At 52.7% G+C, this 21,458-nt stretch overlaps 1 protein-coding gene across 4 annotated transcripts in view; it reads right to left on the bottom strand.

The window, feature by feature from the left end:
- Positions 1 to 10,135: 10,135 nt before the first annotated feature.
- Positions 10,136 to 21,458, bottom strand: part of TRAPPC11 (trafficking protein particle complex subunit 11) — a 33,944-nt gene continuing 22,621 nt past the window's right edge. For 3 of the 4 annotated variants that reach the window (XM_045588973.1, XM_045588972.1, XM_036457309.2), the window contains exons 23-30: positions 20,812 to 20,931; positions 18,814 to 18,879; positions 18,565 to 18,721; positions 16,048 to 16,159; positions 15,039 to 15,130; positions 13,988 to 14,121; positions 12,369 to 12,536; positions 10,136 to 11,000 (exon numbers count right to left, since the gene is read on the bottom strand). In XM_045588973.1, the coding sequence (XP_045444929.1) occupies positions 10,956 to 11,000; positions 12,369 to 12,536; positions 13,988 to 14,121; positions 15,039 to 15,130; positions 16,048 to 16,159; positions 18,565 to 18,721; positions 18,814 to 18,879; positions 20,812 to 20,931 (894 nt within the window). In that variant the 3' untranslated portion in view covers positions 10,136 to 10,955. Of the gene's footprint in view, positions 11,001 to 12,368; positions 12,537 to 13,987; positions 14,198 to 15,038; positions 15,131 to 16,047; positions 16,160 to 18,564; positions 18,722 to 18,813; positions 18,880 to 20,811; positions 20,932 to 21,458 lie in introns of those variants that run through there. The other variant, XM_045588974.1, reaches the window with a different exon arrangement.

The following is a 21,458-nucleotide window of genomic DNA, read 5'->3' on the forward strand; positions in this document are numbered from 1 at the left end:
TTATGCAGTCTCATTGTGAATCTAAGAATCGGAGTCTCACTGTGGGAACTAAATGAAAAAGTATTTTTTTGAGTGTAGGTGTAAGTAGGAAGGGGGAAGCATTCTGAAAATTACAGCCCAACGTTTACATTGTGTATATTATCCAACACACAGTTGATATCACTTTTGTTCCATGAAATTACTCAAGGGGAAAGATTTGGTCTCTTTCTCTGAACTTACATGAAATTTGCCAGTTTGATTTTAACTTCTTTTAATCTACCATTTTTATTTTCATTTAGAAAAAAAAAACAATCATTTTGTTTTGTTTTGTTTTGTTTTTTAAATATATTTTATTGATTTTATACAGAGAGAAAGAGAGAGTTAGAAACATCGATGGGAGAGAATCATTGATCAGCTGCCTCTTGCACACCCCCTACTGGGGATGTGCCTGCAACCAAGGTACATGCCCTTGACCGGAATTGAACCTGGGACCTTTCAGTCCCCAAGCCGACGCTCTATCCACTGAGCCAAACCGGTTTTGGCTGGGGTTTTTTTGTTTGTTTGTTTTTTAATCACATCAATATCATAGTGGGAAAGTTTGGCTATCATCCCAAGAGGATGTTAATTTGGCATCTGTTATTTACTTGAAATATTTAATTTTTTAAAGCCTAACTTTTGGTTGTATACCACACCAGGTAACCCCAACAATATCCCAATCCCAATTCATCGAATTACTAAATTCAGAGCAGTTTACACTTTCCCCGCTGTAAGGCATGAAAATAGCATTGCCTGCTGCCACCACTGTCCTGGGAGGACAGCTTTGCTGGCTAATTGCTCACTAAGCCTGCATGATTTGTGCTAGCGCAGCAGTTTTATGCTGGATTTTCCAGGGTCAAAGCAGGGTGTGGCCATCCTGTAGAGACAGCAATTATGCAAGCTTGGAGAACTCTGCAAACGGAGGCATCGCTTCAAAACAAGTATGGACTATCCAGAGCAATATACTGTATGTATACACTGAGTGGCCGGATTACTATGATGATCTCTGAACACAAATAATCTGGCCACTCAGTGTGTGTGTGTGTGTGTGTGTGTGTGTGTGTGTGTGTAGAGGGGGGGGGGGCGGTACATGGGTGGAGTCCAGCCAGCCTGGCCAGGGGAGGGTTCATGGGCAGTTGACTGGCCTGCCTGCTGGTCAAACTCCTGGTCAAGGGGACAATTTGGGGCAGGGGGGATTGGTAAGATATCTCTGGATGGGATGCTTCTTGGGTGGGTCCCTCCAGTCACAGCTCACACATACTTATCTGGCCAGGATTGGGCAGACCGCTACTTGTCTCAGACACCTCACAGCGCCTCTGCTGCCGTGGTCACTAGCTGGTTATTGGTAATGGGAAGGGAGCAAAGGGAAGGCCGGACGTCAGAGGTATGTCATTCGGGCAGCTTCGGCAGAGAGCCACAGTCTCACCCTCCCCTGGGAAGACCGGCCCCTCCCCACAGATCACCAACAAGGGGAGATAGATGCCTGAGCAGCCAAGTCCGGATGCCACAGGGGAGGCGCTTGCTGCCAATCAAACCTGGGAACAGAGGTCATTGGCCAGAGGCAGCAGGGCCAACGCAAGCCTGTGGCCATCTGGAGCAGTAATCAGGAAACTCATTAGTCAGCAGAGCCAAATAGCAACAGGACAACGATGGACATTTCTTCGGAGAGCCACATTTTTTAAACTTAAACTTCTTCCAACGCCACCTCTTCAACACAGACTCGCCCAGGCCGTGGTGTAATATTTTGTGGAAGAGCCACACGCAAGGAGCCAGAGAGCCGCCTGTGGCTTGTGAACCGCCGTGTGCCAACCACGGATCTGGGGACATGTAACCCCCCAAACAAAGGAGCTCGCCCTCCTGGCCCTCTGGTCCCCTTGGCTTTGCCCAGACCCCTGTTCCCTTCACAGCCACGGGGCCCTGCAGACCCCACAGCAATGGGCCCGTGGGCTGCCATGGGAACAGGAGCTGAGCCAGCCTGGTCGGTGCTGGGTTAGACGGTGCAACATGGAGAGAAAACTCTGGGCACGGCCTTCGTTCCAGCCTTTCATTCTGAAGTCACAGCTGCACGTCCGTGGCGGCCCCGGGGCAATGGACGTGGAAGCTCCGGGTGTCATTCCACGGAAAGGAAGCGTTCTGTGTTCTACAAGCCCGCGCCTCCTGTGGGCCTCTGGGAGTTCCTACTCCAGCAGCACCAAGGACCCCCTCCCCACCCACAACACTTCCACCAGAAGGGGGTTTCAGCGTCCCATTTCCAGACCGGGGGCCTTTCCCAGGCACAGGCAGTGCCAGTCCCCCGAGCAGAACGTCCCCAGTACGAAGGGGGGGTGCAGTGCGGGATGTGATCGGGACAGTCCCACCTCCCCCTGGAGCACGGCCCAGCCGCCACCCCCCTCACCTCCTCGGGACTGTCCGGGCCACTAAGGAGCAGGCCGGGCACAGGACCCATCCCTGACTCTCTTCCCACGGCTGCCGGGATGTGTGCTTTAAAAGTAACACTCAAGCCGAAACCGGTTTGGCTCAGTGGATAGAGCGTCGGCCTGCGGACCGAAAGGTCCCAGGTTCAATTCCGGTCAAGAGCATGTACCTTGGTTACGGGCACATCCCCGGTAGGGGGTATGCTGGAGGCAGCTGGTCGATGTTTCTCTCTCGTCGATGTTTCTGGCTCTCTACCTTTCTCTCTTCCTCTCTGTGAAAAATCAATAATAAATAAATAAATAAATGTAACACTCATCACCTGAAACACAAACCGGAAAGAAGGTGTGCACGCCTGTGTTCACGGCGGCGCCATTTACCCTGGCTCAGCTCTGGCAGGTCCCCACCGCCCAGGTGCCCATCAGGAGAGGAGTGGATAAAAAGCTGTGGGACAGGTACACCCTGGAATACTGTGCGGCTGTGAAAAAGAAGGATCTCTTATCTCACCCTTTGGGACAGCGTGGAGGGACCCGGAGAGTGTGGTGCTCAGTGAAATAAACCAGTCAGAGAAAGATACGCATCACATGATCTCACGCATATGTGGAATCTAATGAAGAAAATACACTGATGAGCAAAGTAGATCCAGAAACATGGGGGCACGGGACAGGCTGAGGAATCTGAGCAGGGCAAGGGCTGGGGGAGGGGTGGAGAGTGATTAACGGGAACTTATATGCATATATGCATAGCCCACGGACACAAATACAGTGTGGTGAGGGCCTGGGGGGGCAGGGGCAGGGGGGACGGAGTCAATGGCAGGGTGGGGGTGGGGGGCGTGCGCGGAGGTGGGGGGGGTGGGGGGGAAAGAAGGGGACGTCCGTAATACTTTCAACAACAAGGACAAATTAAAAATAAATAAAACAAAAGCAGCGTCCATCATTTTTTCCTTAGTAGGAAAGAACACATGCACTACAGAATACACTTTAGAACAGGAAAGAAGAGAACGAAATCACCTGTCATCCAGTAATCCAAGAGCAGAGCCGGTGAGAGCCGCCCGGCCCTTCCCGTGGGGGTGAGTGCGTTAGCGTCCGTCTAGGTCTGTCCCACAGACGGGCCTCCACCCGCGGACCGCTCAGCACTGGCTTGTTCCTCAGCAACGTATTGTGCCCATCTCCGTGGCACCGGGACCGCGCTGCCCGGAGGGCACTGCAGGCCTCTGTGGCCCGGAGCTGTACGTGGGGAAGGAAGGCCAGCCCGCCAGGGAGATTGTCTGCCTGGTGTGGCCCCGGGGAGGCTGAGGACCTGCCAAGCCAAACAGCGGGGAGAATGGAGGAGGACATGGTGGGGCGGCTCCCGGGAGCGGAAGTGCCAGGGGTGCCCGCTTGCCACCCACTGTCCTCTCACTCCCTGCCCGCTCTTCCCTGCTGGGGGGCAGCGAGGCCGAGCGGGGGAGGGGGGGGCAGGGGGAGAACTGGCGGGGGGGAGGGGAGGGAGTGGGGGAGGAAGATGCAGGAGCTCAGGGGGGAGGGCCCTGCAGACCCAGGCACCTTTAGATCCGGGCAGGGTCAGCTGTCCTCCCGGACGATGCTGCCTTCTGGGGGGAAGCTGGGGATTTGACCTGCCTTCCCCCCAGGTGAAGGCGCTGGGCCCGGGTGGAGGGGGGTGCGGGGGGGCGGGGAACGCAGCCGCTGGGCCGCCTTCCCCATGGCTGCGCCCTGCTTAGGAGAGAGGCAGGCGGTCACGGGCAGGGCAGACGTCCCCGTGGGGCTGAGAGGTGCCCCCGCAGCCCGGCCAGGGTGGAGCGAGCGGGCCTGGTCCGGGGCGAGGGCACTGCAGCGGGTGGGAGTGGGGGACGCCGGGCTCCTGAAGCCTTTCCAGCCCCGGCCACGGGGCCTCTCCTTCCCGCTGGGTCCCTCTCCAGCACAAAGGCTCCTTGTCCTGCCCTCGCCCAGCCTGTCGGACCACTTTGGAGATTCCGTCTGCTCCACCGAGCGGAGCCGAGCCGCGGTGGGGGTTTCCCCGCCCGGAGCCCCAGCACAGCACCGCCGGCCGGTCTTCCGGGCGGGGACCAGGCCCCGCGGAGAGGAAGGCCCTGCCCGCCGGGCCTCAGAGGCCTGGAGGCCGGTCAGCTCACCCCTGTCTGCAGACGGGGCCTCACCCGGAAACAGAGGTTCTGGGGGGCGCTCTGCGTGCGGACAGACCTCTCCTTGGACCAGGCTCCTGAGCCCGCTGCTCTCGGGCCTGACCTTGGCCTTCCCCCCTGTCCTGGGGGAGTCCCGGTGGAGTGAGAGGCCTTGGGCTCTGACCTCCCCGGTCGCCTTCAGCAAGTCCCCTGCCGTCCATGAGCCCTCCCTGCTCCCGGCGGTGAGTCCTCACTGTGGTCGGAGTGCGTCCCCTCTCCCCCACAAACCTCTGCCGCACGCCCTTAGCAGGTGTCCTGACTAACGTTTAACCGTGTGAGCGGTGAGAAACCCCTCCGCCAATGACTACCTGTTTTAGTGTAAAATAACCGATTACACATAATTCCATCTTTCCTTCATGCCAGGCCCCTGCACTGACTCCTTCGGAACATCTATTGCAATTGTTGGGGCTAAAACAGAATTTTTGGGCTGGAACCCGGATTCTTTGTTCGCTGGAGTAGAAGAATGAATCCAGGGACAGAGGGTGGTATAGCAAAGGTGGAGGTTTATTGAAGAACAGGTACAGACTCCCGCTGGGGGGGGGGGAAGGGTCCCACTGACTTCCTGTTTCCATGGTTTATAAAGGCTGCCAGTTCCTGCGTCCTGATATCCCCTCTCATTGGTCAATAATCCCTTTCAAATTGGTTACTATAGTAACGCCTGAGGGCCTCCTCCCTTATAATCCTTCCATTCCTTCTGGGCTCTCTTCCTCCTTCTTTAGTTTGTAAATATAGACCTTTCTGGCTACTTCCAGTTCCCTTGTCTCATGGAAATGTAGCTGCGCCTGGCTTCCTTGTGTTATGGAGATGTACCTTCTCCCTTCTGTAGCCCTGTGTTCTTCATGGACCCCAATTCTAAGAATTCCCCACACCTGCCTATATTCCCCTAAAATTCCTGCTTCAGCGTCACTGAAAGTTAAAGCACCGTGAAGTGATTAGGGCATCTGGAAACCCGAGGGGCTGGGCCCCCACATGGCGTCAGCACCAGGGATGGGGCGTCAGAGGTTTTGTTTTTGTTTTTAATATATTTTATTGATATTTTACAGATAGGAAGAAAGAGGGAGAGAGAGTTAGTAACATCGATGAGAGAGAAACATCGATTAACTGCCTCTTGAACACCTCTTACTGGGGATGTGCCCGCAACCAAGGTGCATGCCCCTGACCGGAACCGAACCCGGGACCTTTCAGTCCACTCTATCCACTGAGCAACACCGGTTTCAGCAGGTGTCAGAGTTTTTAAGGCGCTGTAGGCGAGCTTTTCGGAGGGGATTTCTTGGGCGGAATCCGCTGGGCAAGTCTGGAGGGGAAAGTGACAGGTCTGAGCAAATGGAATGTAGTCTAAGCCGAAGGGAATGTCGCAAAATAGTCTGAAGGGGAGGGGCTGGGGATTCAATTTTTTTATCCGACCCAACAGTAGCATTGATTTTGAGGGCAAGGTTGATAAAGATTTGCAGGACTGGGCGCCTGCTAGAGTGTCTTCTTGGTTTCACTGTTCCAGCTGGAGTTCCTTATAAACTTGATTTTCGAAGCGGGAGCCTTAAAAGGTGGGGGCTGCAGGTGTGGCCCTGTTCCCACGAAGCCACGTGGGGGCGCTGGTCTCCCTCAGAGGCACTGACAGCTGCTGCCTAAGACATCAGAACCATCACATCCACCAGCCCCACCTCCCTGTCTCAGCCTTCCTTTCAGGATTATTTCATAGAAAAAAGGGGGGAATGGGGAGACAGACAAACCAAAGCTCCTGAACTGTGTTAGCGAGAGCTGCAGGCGCCTACTCGTTGCTCTGAAATTAGGAAGAGGGGGAACTGAGTCACTAAGAACTCTATCTTAGGGTGACTTCACGGATCTGATAGATGAGGGGCAGCGTTTCTACACAAAATAATCGCAGCCAATGGAAGCAGAAGCGCATTTTAAAGTTACATTTTGCAACTTCTGGCGAATTGATGCAGACTATTGCGAGATGGCTGTTTAGCTGATCTTGTCATAAAGGGACTAGGCTGTCATCCTGGAACCCACCGAGGCAGCCAGACCTTGCGTGTGGCCGAAGGATGCGTAGCTTGCCAACTGTGAGATGTCACTCAAAAAGGAAAGGCGGGCAGGAACCCGGGACGCAGGCATGCTGTGCTCCCTAACTCCAGTCCAGAGCTACCACGGGGACAGGGACACAGGCCCAGTGACATCCTGGGAAGAATCAGCTGCCACCAGAATGTGGAAAAGTTCAAAGAATGACTCCACTTCAACTCCTCAGTGACAATGGAGGAAGAGGGAGAAGAGCCCTCACCGGTGTGGCTCAGTGGATAGAGCGTCGGCCTGCGGACTGGAAGGTCCCAGGTTCGATTCCAGTCAAGGGCATGTACCTTGGTTGCGGGCACATCCCCAGTAGGGAGTGTGCAAGCGGCAGCTGATCGATGATTCTCTCTCATCGATGTTTCTAACTCTCTATCCCTCTCTCTTCCTCTCTGTAAAAAATCAATAAAACACACTTAAAAAAAGAATGAAATGCAGCGAAGGGTGGAGAAGACCTGGCAAACGCAGGGTGGAGAAGACCTGGCAAACGCAGGGTGAGCAGCGAACAGCTCTGACACAAACAGCCACAGGGCTCCTGCGTCTGGCGCGCCCATGACTCAGCGTTTCCTCTCCAACACTGGGCTTCTGTTCTCTGCTAACTTTGGTTTTGGGATTCAGCCCTTTGTTGAGACAAGGATGGTTGATGATCACCCAACAGCAAACATGTTTCAAGCGATAATCTCCAATCCGATGAGCAAAATAAAGCTAAAAGGAGACAAGCTTCATTCCCAAACTCTCCAGTTCCAACAGAGAAAGGCCCAGACAGCACCTGCATTCTTTCCGTTCTGATTCTCTTATCACCAATGTGACCCCCTGGGGCAGGAGAAACAAGGCCGGCCGCCCTCGCAGGGGCAGGTCCGCAGCAGGGAAGCGCGCGGCGCCAGCACAGCCCTCATCCCGGGAAGTGCTTCCTTCATTTGTTTGTCCTGAAAACAGGCAGGTGCCCCCACGCTCAGCCTCCAGCCCAGGGCCTGTCAGGATGACAGGAATGCGTTTCCAGAGGAGAGAAACACAGAGGGACTGCACGACGGCTCTGAACGGGCTCCAGCCTCCCGCCCGCAGGGAGCCCTGCCTCCGCCGCGTCCTCACTCCCGCCCCGGCCCTCGAACCGCTCCGTCTGCCTGCGTCTGCCCTGACATTCATGAGGCTCCCAGGCCCCTCTCACAAGTATCAACATGGTCCAGCGCCTGTTCTACACATTCCTCCCAGCTGCTTTGTTTCGTGTCTGTCTCCGGAGCCTTGAAAGTAAATCCCAGACATCCCTGAGCCCCCCCGTCTCACGCCCACTCCGGGGCGCGGGCCGCCTGTGCGGAGTGTGTACACGCGTCTCCTCTGGGCCATGGACCTTCAGGAACGGGCCCTCCATGGCTTCAGCACCCAGCGCCGAAACGGGCCCCTGGTAGGCGCTCCAGGCACCCCCACTGCTGAGAGACACCATGTGAGCGATCGCCCAGACTGCCCGGCCAGGCCCGTCCCAGGTTCCTGACCCTCTGGAACCACCCAGGAACCCTTGTTGTTCCAGGCCGGTGGCGGGCAAACTGTGGCTCGCGAGCCACATGCGGCTCTTTGGCCCCTTGAGTGCGGCTCTTCCATAAAAGACCGCGTGCGGGCGCGCATGGACAGTGTGGTTGGAACTTGGTGGCCCACGCACAGAAGTGGGTTTTCGGCTCTCCAGAGAAATGTCAATCGCTGTACTGTTGACATTTGGCTCTGTTGACTAATGAGTTTGCCGACCACTGTTCTAGGCCACCTGTCTTGCAGCGATAACCAGGACATCAAGTCACCTAAGTCTCTCCGTGCCTCAGCTGCCACATGGTTGAAAGGGGACAGTAACAGGACCTACACCACACCGAGCTTTTGCTGGTATTAGAGGAGGTATGAGAGCAGGCTGCAGCTCTCAACACAGCCGGTGACCACCGCCTGGGACCACGGTTAGAAACCCTGACCGACTGAACACAGCCGGTCATCACCAGTCCTCGGCCGGGCGTTCCGATGTAGGTAGGATGAGGGTGCGTTCCGTAGCTGAGCATCAGCCTTCAGGTTGCTGTGGGTTTGCGTGCTCTCCACGGCTGGGGAGAAGACAGGATTTCCCATGCTCTGTGCGCCGTGCACCCCTGAAGCCGGGTGTGCACGGCAGTTCTGACTCGGGTCCCACCCTCTCCCCCCTCCCCTGTGAAACACTTCAGGAAGCAGAAAGAATGGCTGCTGAGCCCACGTCTCTATTCTGAGCGGAAGGGGAGGCTCCCCCCAGGTTTGATCTGCAAAGAAAACCGGACTGTGACTCTGCTAGGACTTCCTCTGCCCTTCCACGCAAACATGGGGTTTTGTCCTTTTGGGGAATTGTCGGCAGCTGTTTCCTAAGTGAGAGGACGGCTGTGGAGCTCATCGGAGGCAGGCGTGAGGACCCTGGTTAGTAAAGTTCCAGAACAAACCCATAGCCAGACGACACCCACCTCTGTGCTTGGTGCCCTGCACTCGTTCATTCAGCCAACTCTGGTCACGAACGCCGCCCACCTGCTTCTGAGTTAGTGGTGCTGCTTACTCACGTCGCCCTCACCTCAGAGAGCACACTCATCTCAAAGGCCTTTCCAGGAGCAGCCAGGACACTCGGGGGCCTGTTCTGGGATTTTGGCCCAGGAGGGAGGTTCCGCAGGTGTTTGCTGGGGCTGCCTGCGTGGACCGCCCCTCAGGAGCGTGAGCTCACCCTTCCCATCTGCCAGCTTTGGCCTTACACGTACTCTCTCTCATGCAATGCCAATGTGGGAATTACAACTCACCTTCTTAGCAGTATCGTGGGGAGACTAGCAACTGGAAGGCTTAATGTTGTGGGCGGAACTGTAATAATAGCAACTGGAAGACTTTATTTTTTAAAAAATATATTTTATTGATTTTTTACAGAGAGGAAGAGAGAAGGATAGAGAGTTAGAAATATCAATGAGAATCATTGATCAGCTGCCTTTCGCACACTCCCCACTGGGGATGTGCCCGCAACCAAGGTACATGCTCTTGACCGGAATCGAACCTGGGACCTTTCAGTCCGCAGGTCGACGCTTTATCCAGAGCCAAACCGGTTTCGGCTGGAAGATTTTATTTTTATTGCTTTCAGAGAGGAAGGGAGAGGGAACGATAGAAACATCACTGATGAGAGAGAATCACTGATCGGCTGTCTCCTACATGCCCCTCACCAGGGATCGAGCCCATGTGCTCCTGGCTGGAATCGGACCCTTTGGTCCACAGGCCGATGCTCTATCCATTGAGCTAAACCAACGAGGGCAACAACTGGAAGACTTTTAACGTTGTGGGTGGAGCTGTAACATGGGACTCGTTCAAGCCAAAGTCAAGACTCTTCCCTTCAGATGATGCAGCCACTGCCAGCGGCGGTCCCCTCTCCGTACCGCTGGCGCCCGGGCTCCGGGGCACCGCTGTCGGGACTGAGCCCAAAGTGAATGAGAGACACGCAGGCACATGGAAAGAGAACACGTTTATTTACAGCACCGCTGCCCTTTTACAACCCCCACACGTTTAAATAATCAACATTTCCAGGACATCAGGTAGTTTTAAATTAAAATATTTAAACACAGAGATTTCACAATGTGATTTTTATTTACATGAATTTTCAAGAATCTACATGGTTGTTTTTAAACTGCACAACATAACAAGAAGCTCTTACTTAGGCCCTGAATCTTTTAAAAACTTTCCTGGTTAGGGAATTATGCTGACGGTCAGGTCCTTGCAGTCTGGGCCCTTTCAGGTTAGAGTCTTAATAACACAGACACAAACCCACCCCAGACGAGCCTCTGACATGACTGATGGTAACAAAGCCACAGGTTGGACAGTGAGACTGCTCCGACGGGAGCTGCGGGAAGCCTCAGTTCTGGGTCCGCGCTGGGAGCACGCTCTGGCTTGTGAGGATGACGACCTGGGTGACCCCCGAGGGCTGTGGGGATGGGAGCTCCCCTCCCATCCACTCCTGTGGGGGCTGCATTTCCTGACACTGCACAGGCACGTCAGGTCACGTCCACTGGGAAGAATTTACCATTCGCCAATGCCTTTCAACAACAATGGTCTGACCGCTGTCACGCCGCACTGACAGATTTCAAAGTTTTATTAGTGAAACTATACAGAGGACAGGTTTGCTAATCTCTTATGCACGAGTGCCTCTGAAGAGTTGGTATAACACCCATTAAAAAATAAAGACTAACGTTCCCCACCATCGATGCTCAGCTGGGAGTGAAGCCTCAGGGAGCTCCGTCCAGCGCCTGCGGGCGCGGCCCGGCCGGGCCTGACCTCACGCAGCTGCGATGGAGGCGTCGTCCCCGAGCCGGCCCTGTGGCTTCAAAGAGGGAAAAAAAGAAGGTTAACAGGGTGATGGTGACCCGTCAGCTCTCTTAACTGAAGAGGTTTTTAAAGTCTTGGAACTGTTCACAAAAACAGTACAAACATGTGCGAGGACCAAAACAAAAGGTAACTGCCTTTGACCTCGGCTTTTCTTCCCTTGAACCTGAGACCGGGAACGACATGCTAGGTCCCTTTTCCTTCTGACTCCTGCACACGCCACGGTAACTGCGTGCTAGGTCCCTGTTCCTGCTGACCCTGGAGACACCCCCCACTGATCAGGCACCTCCACCAGCAGACCACACCTCAGCCACCTGGTATTTTAGGGCCACTGCCAATCTATCAGCACTGTTGGTGGGGCAGAGGTACATGGGCAATCTCTAACTTCCTCCCAATTTCGTGGTGAATCTAAAACTAGACACTAGAGATCTAAAATCATGCACATGGCTTTCTTGTTTTAAACAATCTAAGGCATGGAATAAGACAGAAGTTTGGAAGGGTTAATAAAGCAATTTTTCTGCAGATGCAAAAAAGCGTGAAACCTAGGGGAAAAAAAAGCAAGGACAATTGTGAAGGACACATGAGCAGAAACTGAACTGTAATTTACCAAGTCCGCGGTAACAGAAACACCGCCCACTTCCCCGAAGCCTGACCGAAACTGTGCAATGGACGGCCATTCCCAAACGGGCACCGACGGAGAAGAGAGGGGCTCACACACTGAGAGCATGTGCACAGCAGGGGGGGGGGCGTGCACTATCTGGGGGCAGCCTCGGCTTCAGGCGCCCCGAGCTACAGGACCCACCCGTGGGGCCACCTCACTGTCACACACCAGGCCCACCCGTAGTTTCTCCTGCAGGAACCTGGAGCAAATCAGAACATTAAACCACAGTGTAGTCCCAACAGTGCCACTTCCAGAAAAGACCCGACCTATCTAACTTTATTAACCGCTGCCACCCAATAAACTCAATTAAAAAAGACTCCAACTCGGTATTACACACTTCAACGGAGAGAATTAGGAGAATTCGGTGATCATATTTTAAAAGTGAACCCATTTTGATTAAAAATGAGTTACAAATTAACTATCATTTAAAAACATACTTTGTGAAAGCCAAAGAAAAGGCACATTTAAGGATAGTATAAAGGTAAATCATTTACCTAAGGGAATAAACATTTTTTAAAAATTAGATTCTATAAATATAGCAACTTTATAGAAATAAATAGCAATACTACCAAATTCATAGGGTAAAAATCAAAACCATCACTGTTAGTCTGAAGTTATTATTTAGCGATATTTACAAGAAAAAAAAAATCTTTTGTTTGTTTTCAAGACGGTGTGTGTAAGGGGCAGGAGCCGTGCGGGCCTCACCTTGACAAAAATACTGGTGGGAATGAAGCGCCGGAGCAGCTGGCTTGTGAAGCTGGGAAACCTGGGCACGCTGATGTGGAGAGACGGCAGCTGTTGGTATCCGGCCATGAGAGGGTAGAAGTTGTATAACATTTCCTGCTCGGTGCCCGGCAGGATCCGTAATCGAATCTAAATCACACAGTGTCACAGATAATCAATACACAGACCTGCAATACCTTTGTTGTCACCCCTAGAATAGTCACCAATGTCTGGACACCCACATCTCACTGGTGAATGTTTTCTCTCTCCTATTCCATCTTCCACAGATTCCAAAAGGTAAGGCTGAAGTAGTGCCACACGGATAACACGTGTGTAAAACGTATGTGCATGAGCCCGGCAGGCGTGGCTCAGTAGCGGAGCATCGACCAACGCACAGAGAGGTCCCCAGCTGGATTCTGGGTCAGGGCACATGCCCGGGTTGCAGGCTCAAACCCCAGTAGGGGGCGTGCAGGAGGCAGCCGATAGATGATTCTTTCACATCGCTCACTGGTGTTTCAATCTCGCTCTCCCTCTCCCTTCATCTGTCTGAAACCAATAAAAACATATTTAAAAATATGCGCGTGATTTCTGTTCTACCAAGACCTAAAAGGCAACTGTACCAGCTTAAAACTGAGCACACCTGACGGAGCGATATATTTGTGTCGTAGGCCAGGTAGCGTTCACAGTCACAGAGGGTAAGGGTAATTTACATAATGTGTCCACATAAGACACACTAGTAGTTTCTTGTGTTTTCCTTTAGGGATTTTACCTTTGTGTTAAGGTGAGTAATTTCAGGGGGAAAGGATGTTTAGAAAAATGTTAACAATCCTTTAGAAAAGAATACAAACTGGTAAGATTTTGGTATTTTACATTATCCAAATATTTGTAAGTTAATATGTGGAAAAGATGAAGACACTCAAGAAAAGCTTACTCATTTGCAAATGAGCGCATACAGGTACATGCCACAGGTAATATATGCACATGTGCACCAACATACAGAGCTAAGACCTTAATATGTAACAGTTTAAATTAGTGTATGAATTAGAGTATGCATCGTGTACAGCTCTATCTTGCATATGCAGGGTACAGGTGACTAGTCAGGATACGTGCATCTAGGTGTTACGATACAGGTGTTCCTCTGGTTATGTTCTATTAATAAGAAGTACATACTGACAACAAAATCCCTGAAACACTGCCCTGATAAGAGCTGAAGAGAATTAGGCTTTTAATATAGGTAGTCATGCCTCCAGGCCTCAAAAAAAAACCAGACAGACAGACACAGATACACACACACACACACACACACACACACACACTCAGTAACAAAGGGCAATCTAAGATTTTCAGGAATTCCATTACACAGCCCAAGGATTTGTGAACTCTTGCTTCAAGGATAAAGGACCTGTGCATGCGATCTCAATGTGGACAGGCCTGGCCACTCATTCCACTCCGAAACAACGGGCTCCATCCACAGAAGTGCCTGACGCTGAACTCCATCCGAATCCCAGGGCCACAGGCAGTCCTGCCCGTCCACGCGCACAGCTGTCCCTCCCCTGCCGCACCCGGGGCCTCCGGAGCATCCCAACGAGAGGGACCTCTACCTGCTTCAGGCCCGAGAACATGAAGGCGTCGCTGGGCTCCACGGAGACCTCCAGGTCCTGCACCAGGCTGGTCTTGTTCTGAAGGTGGTACCGGACGGGCAGAGACTCTCTGACACGGCCGAACGATGGCAGGTCTGCAGGGAGGACACGATCCTCTCGGTTAGAAAACAGCCCACCACCTGGGGGTCCTTCTGGCAAATGAATCTCCTTCTGCAATGCACGGCTATTTTAAACTAACGGTATCCCTGCGCTCCCGCTAAATAAAACTTCCTGACTGAAAAAGGCCACGGGACTGTGAAAAATCAGGCGAAGATGACTCCAAATCTCCTTTGAAAGTGACTGACTTAGAAAGGGTGTTGGCTGTCAGGAGCTGCGTTATATGTTAGGAATAATTTTTAAATCTACCATGGTTCCAAAGGGGATGGCGGACATCCCGTGCCGCTGACGGGAGCACGTCATGGACGGTGAAATATTCCTGCCCCAAACTTGAATCTGAATCTGACCACACCTACAGATCGAGCTACCCATTTATAGGACAGACACACTGGCAGTGATGCAGTGCAATCAGCAAATGCTATCCAGCCTGCAGAAGCCCCACAGGACAGGGACTCGGTCCCTCAGGAAACACACAGAAGGCAGAGGGAGTGACGTGTGGGAGGCGATGGCCCCGGGGGCAGAGGGAGTCGGCCAGCCGCCCGGATCCACAGAGACCTCAGGCCAATAAGGAGCGTTCAGAGCGGACGAGGGAGATTTCAGCACTGGAATTTGATAATATTAAGACAACTCTGCCCATTTTAAAGTCATGATAATGGTATTCTGATTAGGTTTAGGAAAATAACCACTAATATTACAGATACACTCTGAACTATTTGGAGATGAAATGATAAAGGGATGGGGGAGGAGGAGTGTGCAGAGGCACATGAAACGAGACTGCTCACAGCCTACTTGGGTAAATGTCAGGTACTTTTCACAACCAGAAGATTCTTAAAATCTTAGCAGCTGAAACACCGTTCTTCTCGGGTTCCTTTGCCCACAAGCCCGGATGTGTTACCTGCGCTCACATGCAGGGGGATGTTTTCCACGATCACGTGTGGCAGGGTGACGACGGTGCTGATGGCGGGGAGGCCGTCCCCGGCCGAGGTCCTGCAGAGAACGGCACCTCAGTCACATCACGTGCAAAGTCCATCCATCGCAACAGGGACACGGACATGCCCCGGCCGGCTAAGGGACACGGACATGCCCCGGCCGGCTAAGGGACACGGACATGCCCCAGCCGGCTAAGGGACACGGACATGCCCCGGCTGGCTAAGGGACACGGACATGCCCCGGCCGGCTAAGGGACACGGACATGCCCCGGCCCCAGCCGGCTAAGGGACACGGACATGCCCCAGCCGGCTAAGGGACACGGACATGCCCCAGCCGGCTAAGGGACACGGACATGCCCCGGCCGGCTAAGGGACACGGACATGCCCCGGCCGGCTAAGGGACACGGACATGCCCCGGCCGGCTAAGGGACACGGACATGCCCCGGCCGGCTAAGGGACACGGACATGCCCCGGCCGGCTAAGGGACACGGACATGTCCCAGCCGGCTAAGGGACACGGACATGCCCCGGCTGGCTAAGGGACACGGACATGCCCCGGCTGGCTAAGGACATGGACACGCACCAGCTGGCTAGGTTTATTCCTGACGTGCAGAAATCCAATTATCTTGTACACTGCCGTTAAACCCAGCCCCCTCGCCGGGACTCTTACAATTCTAACAAAGTGTTGACTCCCCTGGGTGATCTATGTAGGCAATCCTGCTAACTGCAAATAAGGGCAGCTTCTCCTAACGTGTCAATGGTCCAGGCATCAGAAGTAGCTTGGTAAGACTCCCTCAGCATGCAGGTCACGGATTGGGACGAGACGCCGACGGAAGTGCATGGGTGTGACCCGGGCAGTGACAGCCCTGGCTTCCCCTCCTTCGGGGACTCACAGAGCTCCCAACGACAACAGGACGACGACGAGCAGCTAAGGCATGAGAAGAGTGCGGGCGGTGAGAAAGCGCTGACAGCTCACCTCTTCCAGCAGATGACGTAGTGGCCCGTGGCCACACCGCCGTCCACGGCCCCCACCGCCGGGCACCGCAGGCAGAAGCACTCGCTCGCGCTCTCTCCGGTCTGCAAGACAACTGCAGGCAGAAGCCAGTCAGTCCCCGTGCAGGGCCCACGCGTGCGGAGGCCACCGGGAGCAGCGAGAACCCGGGTCCGCATCCTCAGACTCCGACTCTGCGGCTCGCAGCGTCCTCACGGCCCCACGCGTGTCTTTGCCAACCCGGCAGAAAAGGCAGCCGGGCAGCTGCCAGTCTGTGACGCGCTCCCCTGGGGACCAGCGAGGGGGAGGAGTCTGGAGTCAGAGTAACACCCTCTAGTGATTATTTCTCCAAATTACTTCATGTCTCCAAAGGAAACGTTTCCCCAATAGGAAGTAAAAACAAAACCGGGCAATTTCAGTTATTCCTTAAAGCAGTAAAAGCGGCATTCCAGAAGACTCCGGGCTGTCTCTGAACGGGCACTTAGTGCTGAGATCACCAAAACGGAACCCATCAGACAGTGACTCACTACTGCCCAACGTGGCTACCGACCTCGCGTGAAAAGATGTGCTCCCCTCACCAACTGATGGCAAACCTCCTGATGACTAGATGAACGTTCCTCTACACCACATGTGTCAAACACAAGGCCCGCGGGCCAAATCCGTCCCGCCAGGCCTTGCAATGTGGCCCGCACCGCGCTGTCATCACTGCACTCCGCTGCGTTTCCATCACAATGACAGTTTATGACTGTTCAGTAAACCATTCGGCCCGCGATTTAGGCTGGATTTTAGATTTTGGCCCCTTCTCTGATTGAGTTTGACACCCCTACTCTACACTAAGCCCTGCCTACCCTCCGCACGTCCTGGCGTGCAATGTCACTCCTGTACATGCCAGCTGGCAACGGTGCCCATCTAATGCCAACTCCAGCAAATCAAGAGCAACACCCGAGAATGACAGCCAAGGCCCTACACGTTATTAACTGTTTTCATGGGCTTCCCACGCAGAAGGCTGTGATGAACTGATGGTTATGACTGTGGGTAGATACCAGAAACCAGAAGGGAAAAAGCTGGGTCCATCTATACTTGAATTAACTCCTTTTAATTAATTTTAAGGATTAGGATATGATAATGTACCCCAGTTAGCAAAACTCACATCAATTCAACCCTCTTAGAATAGCTTTTTTAAAAACCTGAAGTGGCCGAAACTAGTTTGGCTCAGTGGCTAGAGCATCGGCCTGCGGACTGAAAGGTCCAGAGTTCGATTCCGATCAAAGGCATGTACCTTGGTTGCAGGCACATCCCCAGTAGGGAGTGTGCAAGAGGCAGCTGATCGATGATTCTCTCATCAATGTTTCTAACTCTCTATCCCTCTCTCTTCCTCTCTGTAAAAAGTCAATAGAATATATTTTAGAAAATAAATAAATAAAAAACCTGAAGTGTTCATATTAATTCCCCCAAAGTCCTCCCTAATTCTAAGACGTTATAACCAAAATGATCACAGACTTTCCTAACAATGAAGGTCACATTTATGGCGGGGGAAGTTGCGATTTGTAATGTGTCAGACACAAACCTGACAGTGCACCAGGGCTGGTTCTCGGCGGCGGCAGCATGAGGAATAATGTCCTCCCCGCCCCCCGCCCCCCACTCCCAGACCTGGCACGTGTCCTCCCAGGGCGGACAGGGCCTCCCAGAGGGATGAGGGTCCTAAAGCAGGAGGCCGTCCTGGACCAGCCAGGTGGGCCCAATGCAACCACAGGCGAGGAGAGGGAGGGAGGCGCCGAGGGGTCCGAGAGGAGAGGGGCAATGGAAGCAGCGGGCTCGGACAGGTTTCTGAGGACGAGCCACGCTGGCTTTGAATGGGAGGGAGGAGGCACAAGCCAAGGAACCCACGTGGCCCCAGACACAGAGAAAGGCCAGGGAAGGGTCTCCCTGGAGCCTAAAGACACCCAGTCCTTGGTTTGGGGACTTCTGACCTCAGGATAATAAACCTGGTGCTAGTATCTTAACATAGGCATCACTCACTGATGGAACCAACGCTGACGGATCAGGAGGATGCAGCAGGAACGGGCTGAGAAGCTGGGGCAGAGGGAGAACGGCCCCTCTAAGCGAGACGGCACAGAGCCAGACCACAGGCTCCGGCAGAAACAGGAGTTCCACCCCTATGGCACCTCCTCATGCGGTAACAACACAACCGCGAGGGGAACCGTGCTATTCAAGGCCCTGCTGTACCCTTTTTACGTTCCTTTTTTAACAAGTAGCTTTATCGTAGCAAAACCCTGATTTTAAAAAAAAGGTGACTGAAATGGTAAGTGATGCTGATTCTACCTGAATTCTAAAGGCACCTGGTTTTTGTGAGCAGAAGTGTCCCGTTCCTTTCCTTGCCAAAACTAACTCTTACACTGCCAGCCTACACACGTGCGTGCCCATAGGCGGGCACCGTGCACACGCATGTGTGTGCACACACCTAACTCTTCTGCTAATTCCGTGTGGGATCCCCAGTCTCACCTCTGTCCACCTGGGACTCCAGCTGGTCCACAGACGCCATGGTGGGCGCGAGCTGGAGCTCGCTGGAGACGATGGTGAGGGCCCAGGGGGAGGCGCTCAGCAGGTCCGTCATCAGCAGGAAGGGGATGTCGGCATACACTCTCCCCAGGTGCTCAAACTGTCACGAAGGAAGACAGGGTGAATCCATCTTATTTTTTCCGTTCATCTCTATAACCTAAATGATTCCCAATCTGCTTCACAGGGACATACCTTCGTAGAAACGAATTTAACCGCTACATCGAACGGGAAGACGGTTTCTATCGTTACGGTTTCATCCTGCAGGAAGATGTGAAAGGCACATGCAATGGTGTTCTAAATCGTAAGCATATGTAAAGTTTTCAGAGCAGAAGGCACACCAAACAGTCTAAATAAACAGTCCCAACGTATGTAGCAAGAAGCGATGATTGCCCCTTAGATTCTTGTAAAAATCCATGTGGAGACCAGACCCTTTTTCTAATAAATTAACCCGTGTGTCACCATCACACTGAGAAGCGCCTTCTTGCGCGTTGTTTATGTCAGGCCCCAGTGAGGGGGCAGGGCAGGCATGGCCGCCATCCTGCCATAGGAGCAGAGGTCAGGAAGACACTGGCTGGCTCAGACCACAGAGCCCGCGGTGCCAAGCACCGAATCTGGCTCTTCTGTCGCCTCGACTCAAGACGAGTAAAAGAGCAAGAACGATAACACAGTGTGAGGCAGCGTTTAATCACTGCACCTGTAAAAGGCAATGCTCAGAACTCCAGGAAACACGGTGCCGCTGTTACCGCCGCGCGAAGGTGAGACGGGCACGTGGCTGGGAAGTGACCACGGCAGAAACGGAACCAGATCGGACCCTGGAGCCTGACCGACCACATGCTCCATCTCCTCCGAGCGCTGCACAGAACTGTAACATTCTGATTTTACAGATGAGGAAACAGAGGCCAGAGAAGCGACATGGCTCGCCTGAGCTCCCAAGCCAGGAGGCAATGCTGAGACAGCACCCTCACCGGCTGACTCAACATCCAGGGTGCATCCGGTTACATCCCGCTAGGCCAGGAATGCTCAGCAGTGTGCCGCAAGCATTGTTTAAAACATGCAACACCCGACTACTTAGTCAGGGGCACTGACCCACTTCCCTCAGATTGAAAAATTTAAAAATTGCCGAAGCCAGTGTGGCTCAGTGGTAGAGCATCGGCCTGCGGACTGAAAGGTCCCAGGTTCGATTCCGGTCAAGGGCATGTACCTTGGTTGCGGGCACATCCCCGGTAGGGGGTGTGCAGGCGGCAGCTGGTCGGTGTTTCTCTCTCATTGATGTTTCTAGCTCTCTAGCCCTCTCCCTTCCTCTCTGTAAAAAATCAATAAAATATATATTTTTTTAAATTTAAAAATTGATGTTTCTAACTCGCTCCCACTCCCTTCCTCTCTGAAACCAATTTTTAAAAAAGATAGGCGGACGCTCTATCCACTGAGCAAAACCAGCCAGGGCGGGATGAGACTTTTAACAGCGCGTTCCATGCCTTCCTCCCTCCTGATTTTCTTGGGAGGGTTTTGCCTCCCAGTAACTTACAGAGAGCCCACTGCCTAGACTCTGCAGTGACCAGACGACAAACCCCCAGGTAACCAGGCCAACCCCCCTGCGGGGCTGAGAAGCCGGTTTCTAGAAAACGCTGAGACAACCAGCTGCCAGGAGTAAGACACTAAATACCAGTTTTCCACTAACAGACGTGAGCATTACATAAAACACGGTTAAGTCTACAGAAAAAAAAATGCCCCCCCCCCCATCTCTATAAACAGAAAGCAGACCACGAAGAATTCCATCCGATGGACAGCAGCTGCCTCTGGTCACTCCTCGGCGTGCACTTACCCAACCAACTTGCCTAAGAGCCTATTTTCATAGAAAAATATCTCAGAAGGGAAACCTTCCTCCAAAACTCCCGACGTATGAGCCAACTCACCGATTGTATCTGGTGTGTGACTAGCAGACAGTTTAAACTCTCGAGATCTGTGTGCACAAGTGCTCAAACCTTTTGATTCTCTATGTGAGAAGCCATGCCGGCCAATTTCCTAATGTTTGGGCAATGAATGCCTCCTGTACTGTTTAGGATCAATTTCAGTGAGAAAAACAAATCAACCGATTTTCATGAAAATCTGAAACAGACTACTAGCACCTGCTTTTTGACAAGTAAACGGAAACAACACAGCGCCTCCAGAAGGAGCCACGAAAAACCAGACCTTGTGGCACTTGCAGACAATTTCCTTGTCTTCAATAGTCGTCGTGATCAGGTAGGAAACATACACGAGGAACATTCTGGAACCCACTGTCCCACAGCGGATGTATAATGTTTTTTCCAGCTGTAACAGAATAAAAATATTTTAATTTAATTACTATTACACATTTCCACCTGACATATTAGGGTGTCCCCCAAAATGTAGACACACATTCTGAATAATTATAAAGGCAGTGATTATTTAAAATACATTTTCAAAATTGAGCTATCAACCGTCAAAGCGCGCATACATTTTTGGGGGACACCCTGTTTATTTGGGGATAACGTCCCGACATTTACCACAGCAACTGGTTAAATGCTTGAACCCTTTCCACAGGCTGTTCCTGCGGTGTCAGAGTGGGATCTTTACTACGCCATCTTTTCATCACCATGCCCAGCTCCTCAAGAAATCTTTGTGTTTGGCTTGGAATCAAGTTATTTCACTAAGCTACACACACACACACAGTGTTATTTAATATTACTTAGTTCTTCTGTCAGGTAACTAAGTCTCCGTATCACGGTCATTTGTTCTAAAACCCCTTGTATAAAAGCTGAAGACATTTACACATTTAAGTGTGAAGACGCCAAGTCCCATGTCCCGCCTCGGGAAAC

Source organism: Pipistrellus kuhlii, unplaced genomic scaffold, assembly GCF_014108245.1.
Source record: "Pipistrellus kuhlii isolate mPipKuh1 unplaced genomic scaffold, mPipKuh1.p scaffold_m20_p_3, whole genome shotgun sequence".
In the NCBI taxonomy this organism is placed as follows: Eukaryota; Metazoa; Chordata; class Mammalia; order Chiroptera; family Vespertilionidae; genus Pipistrellus; species Pipistrellus kuhlii.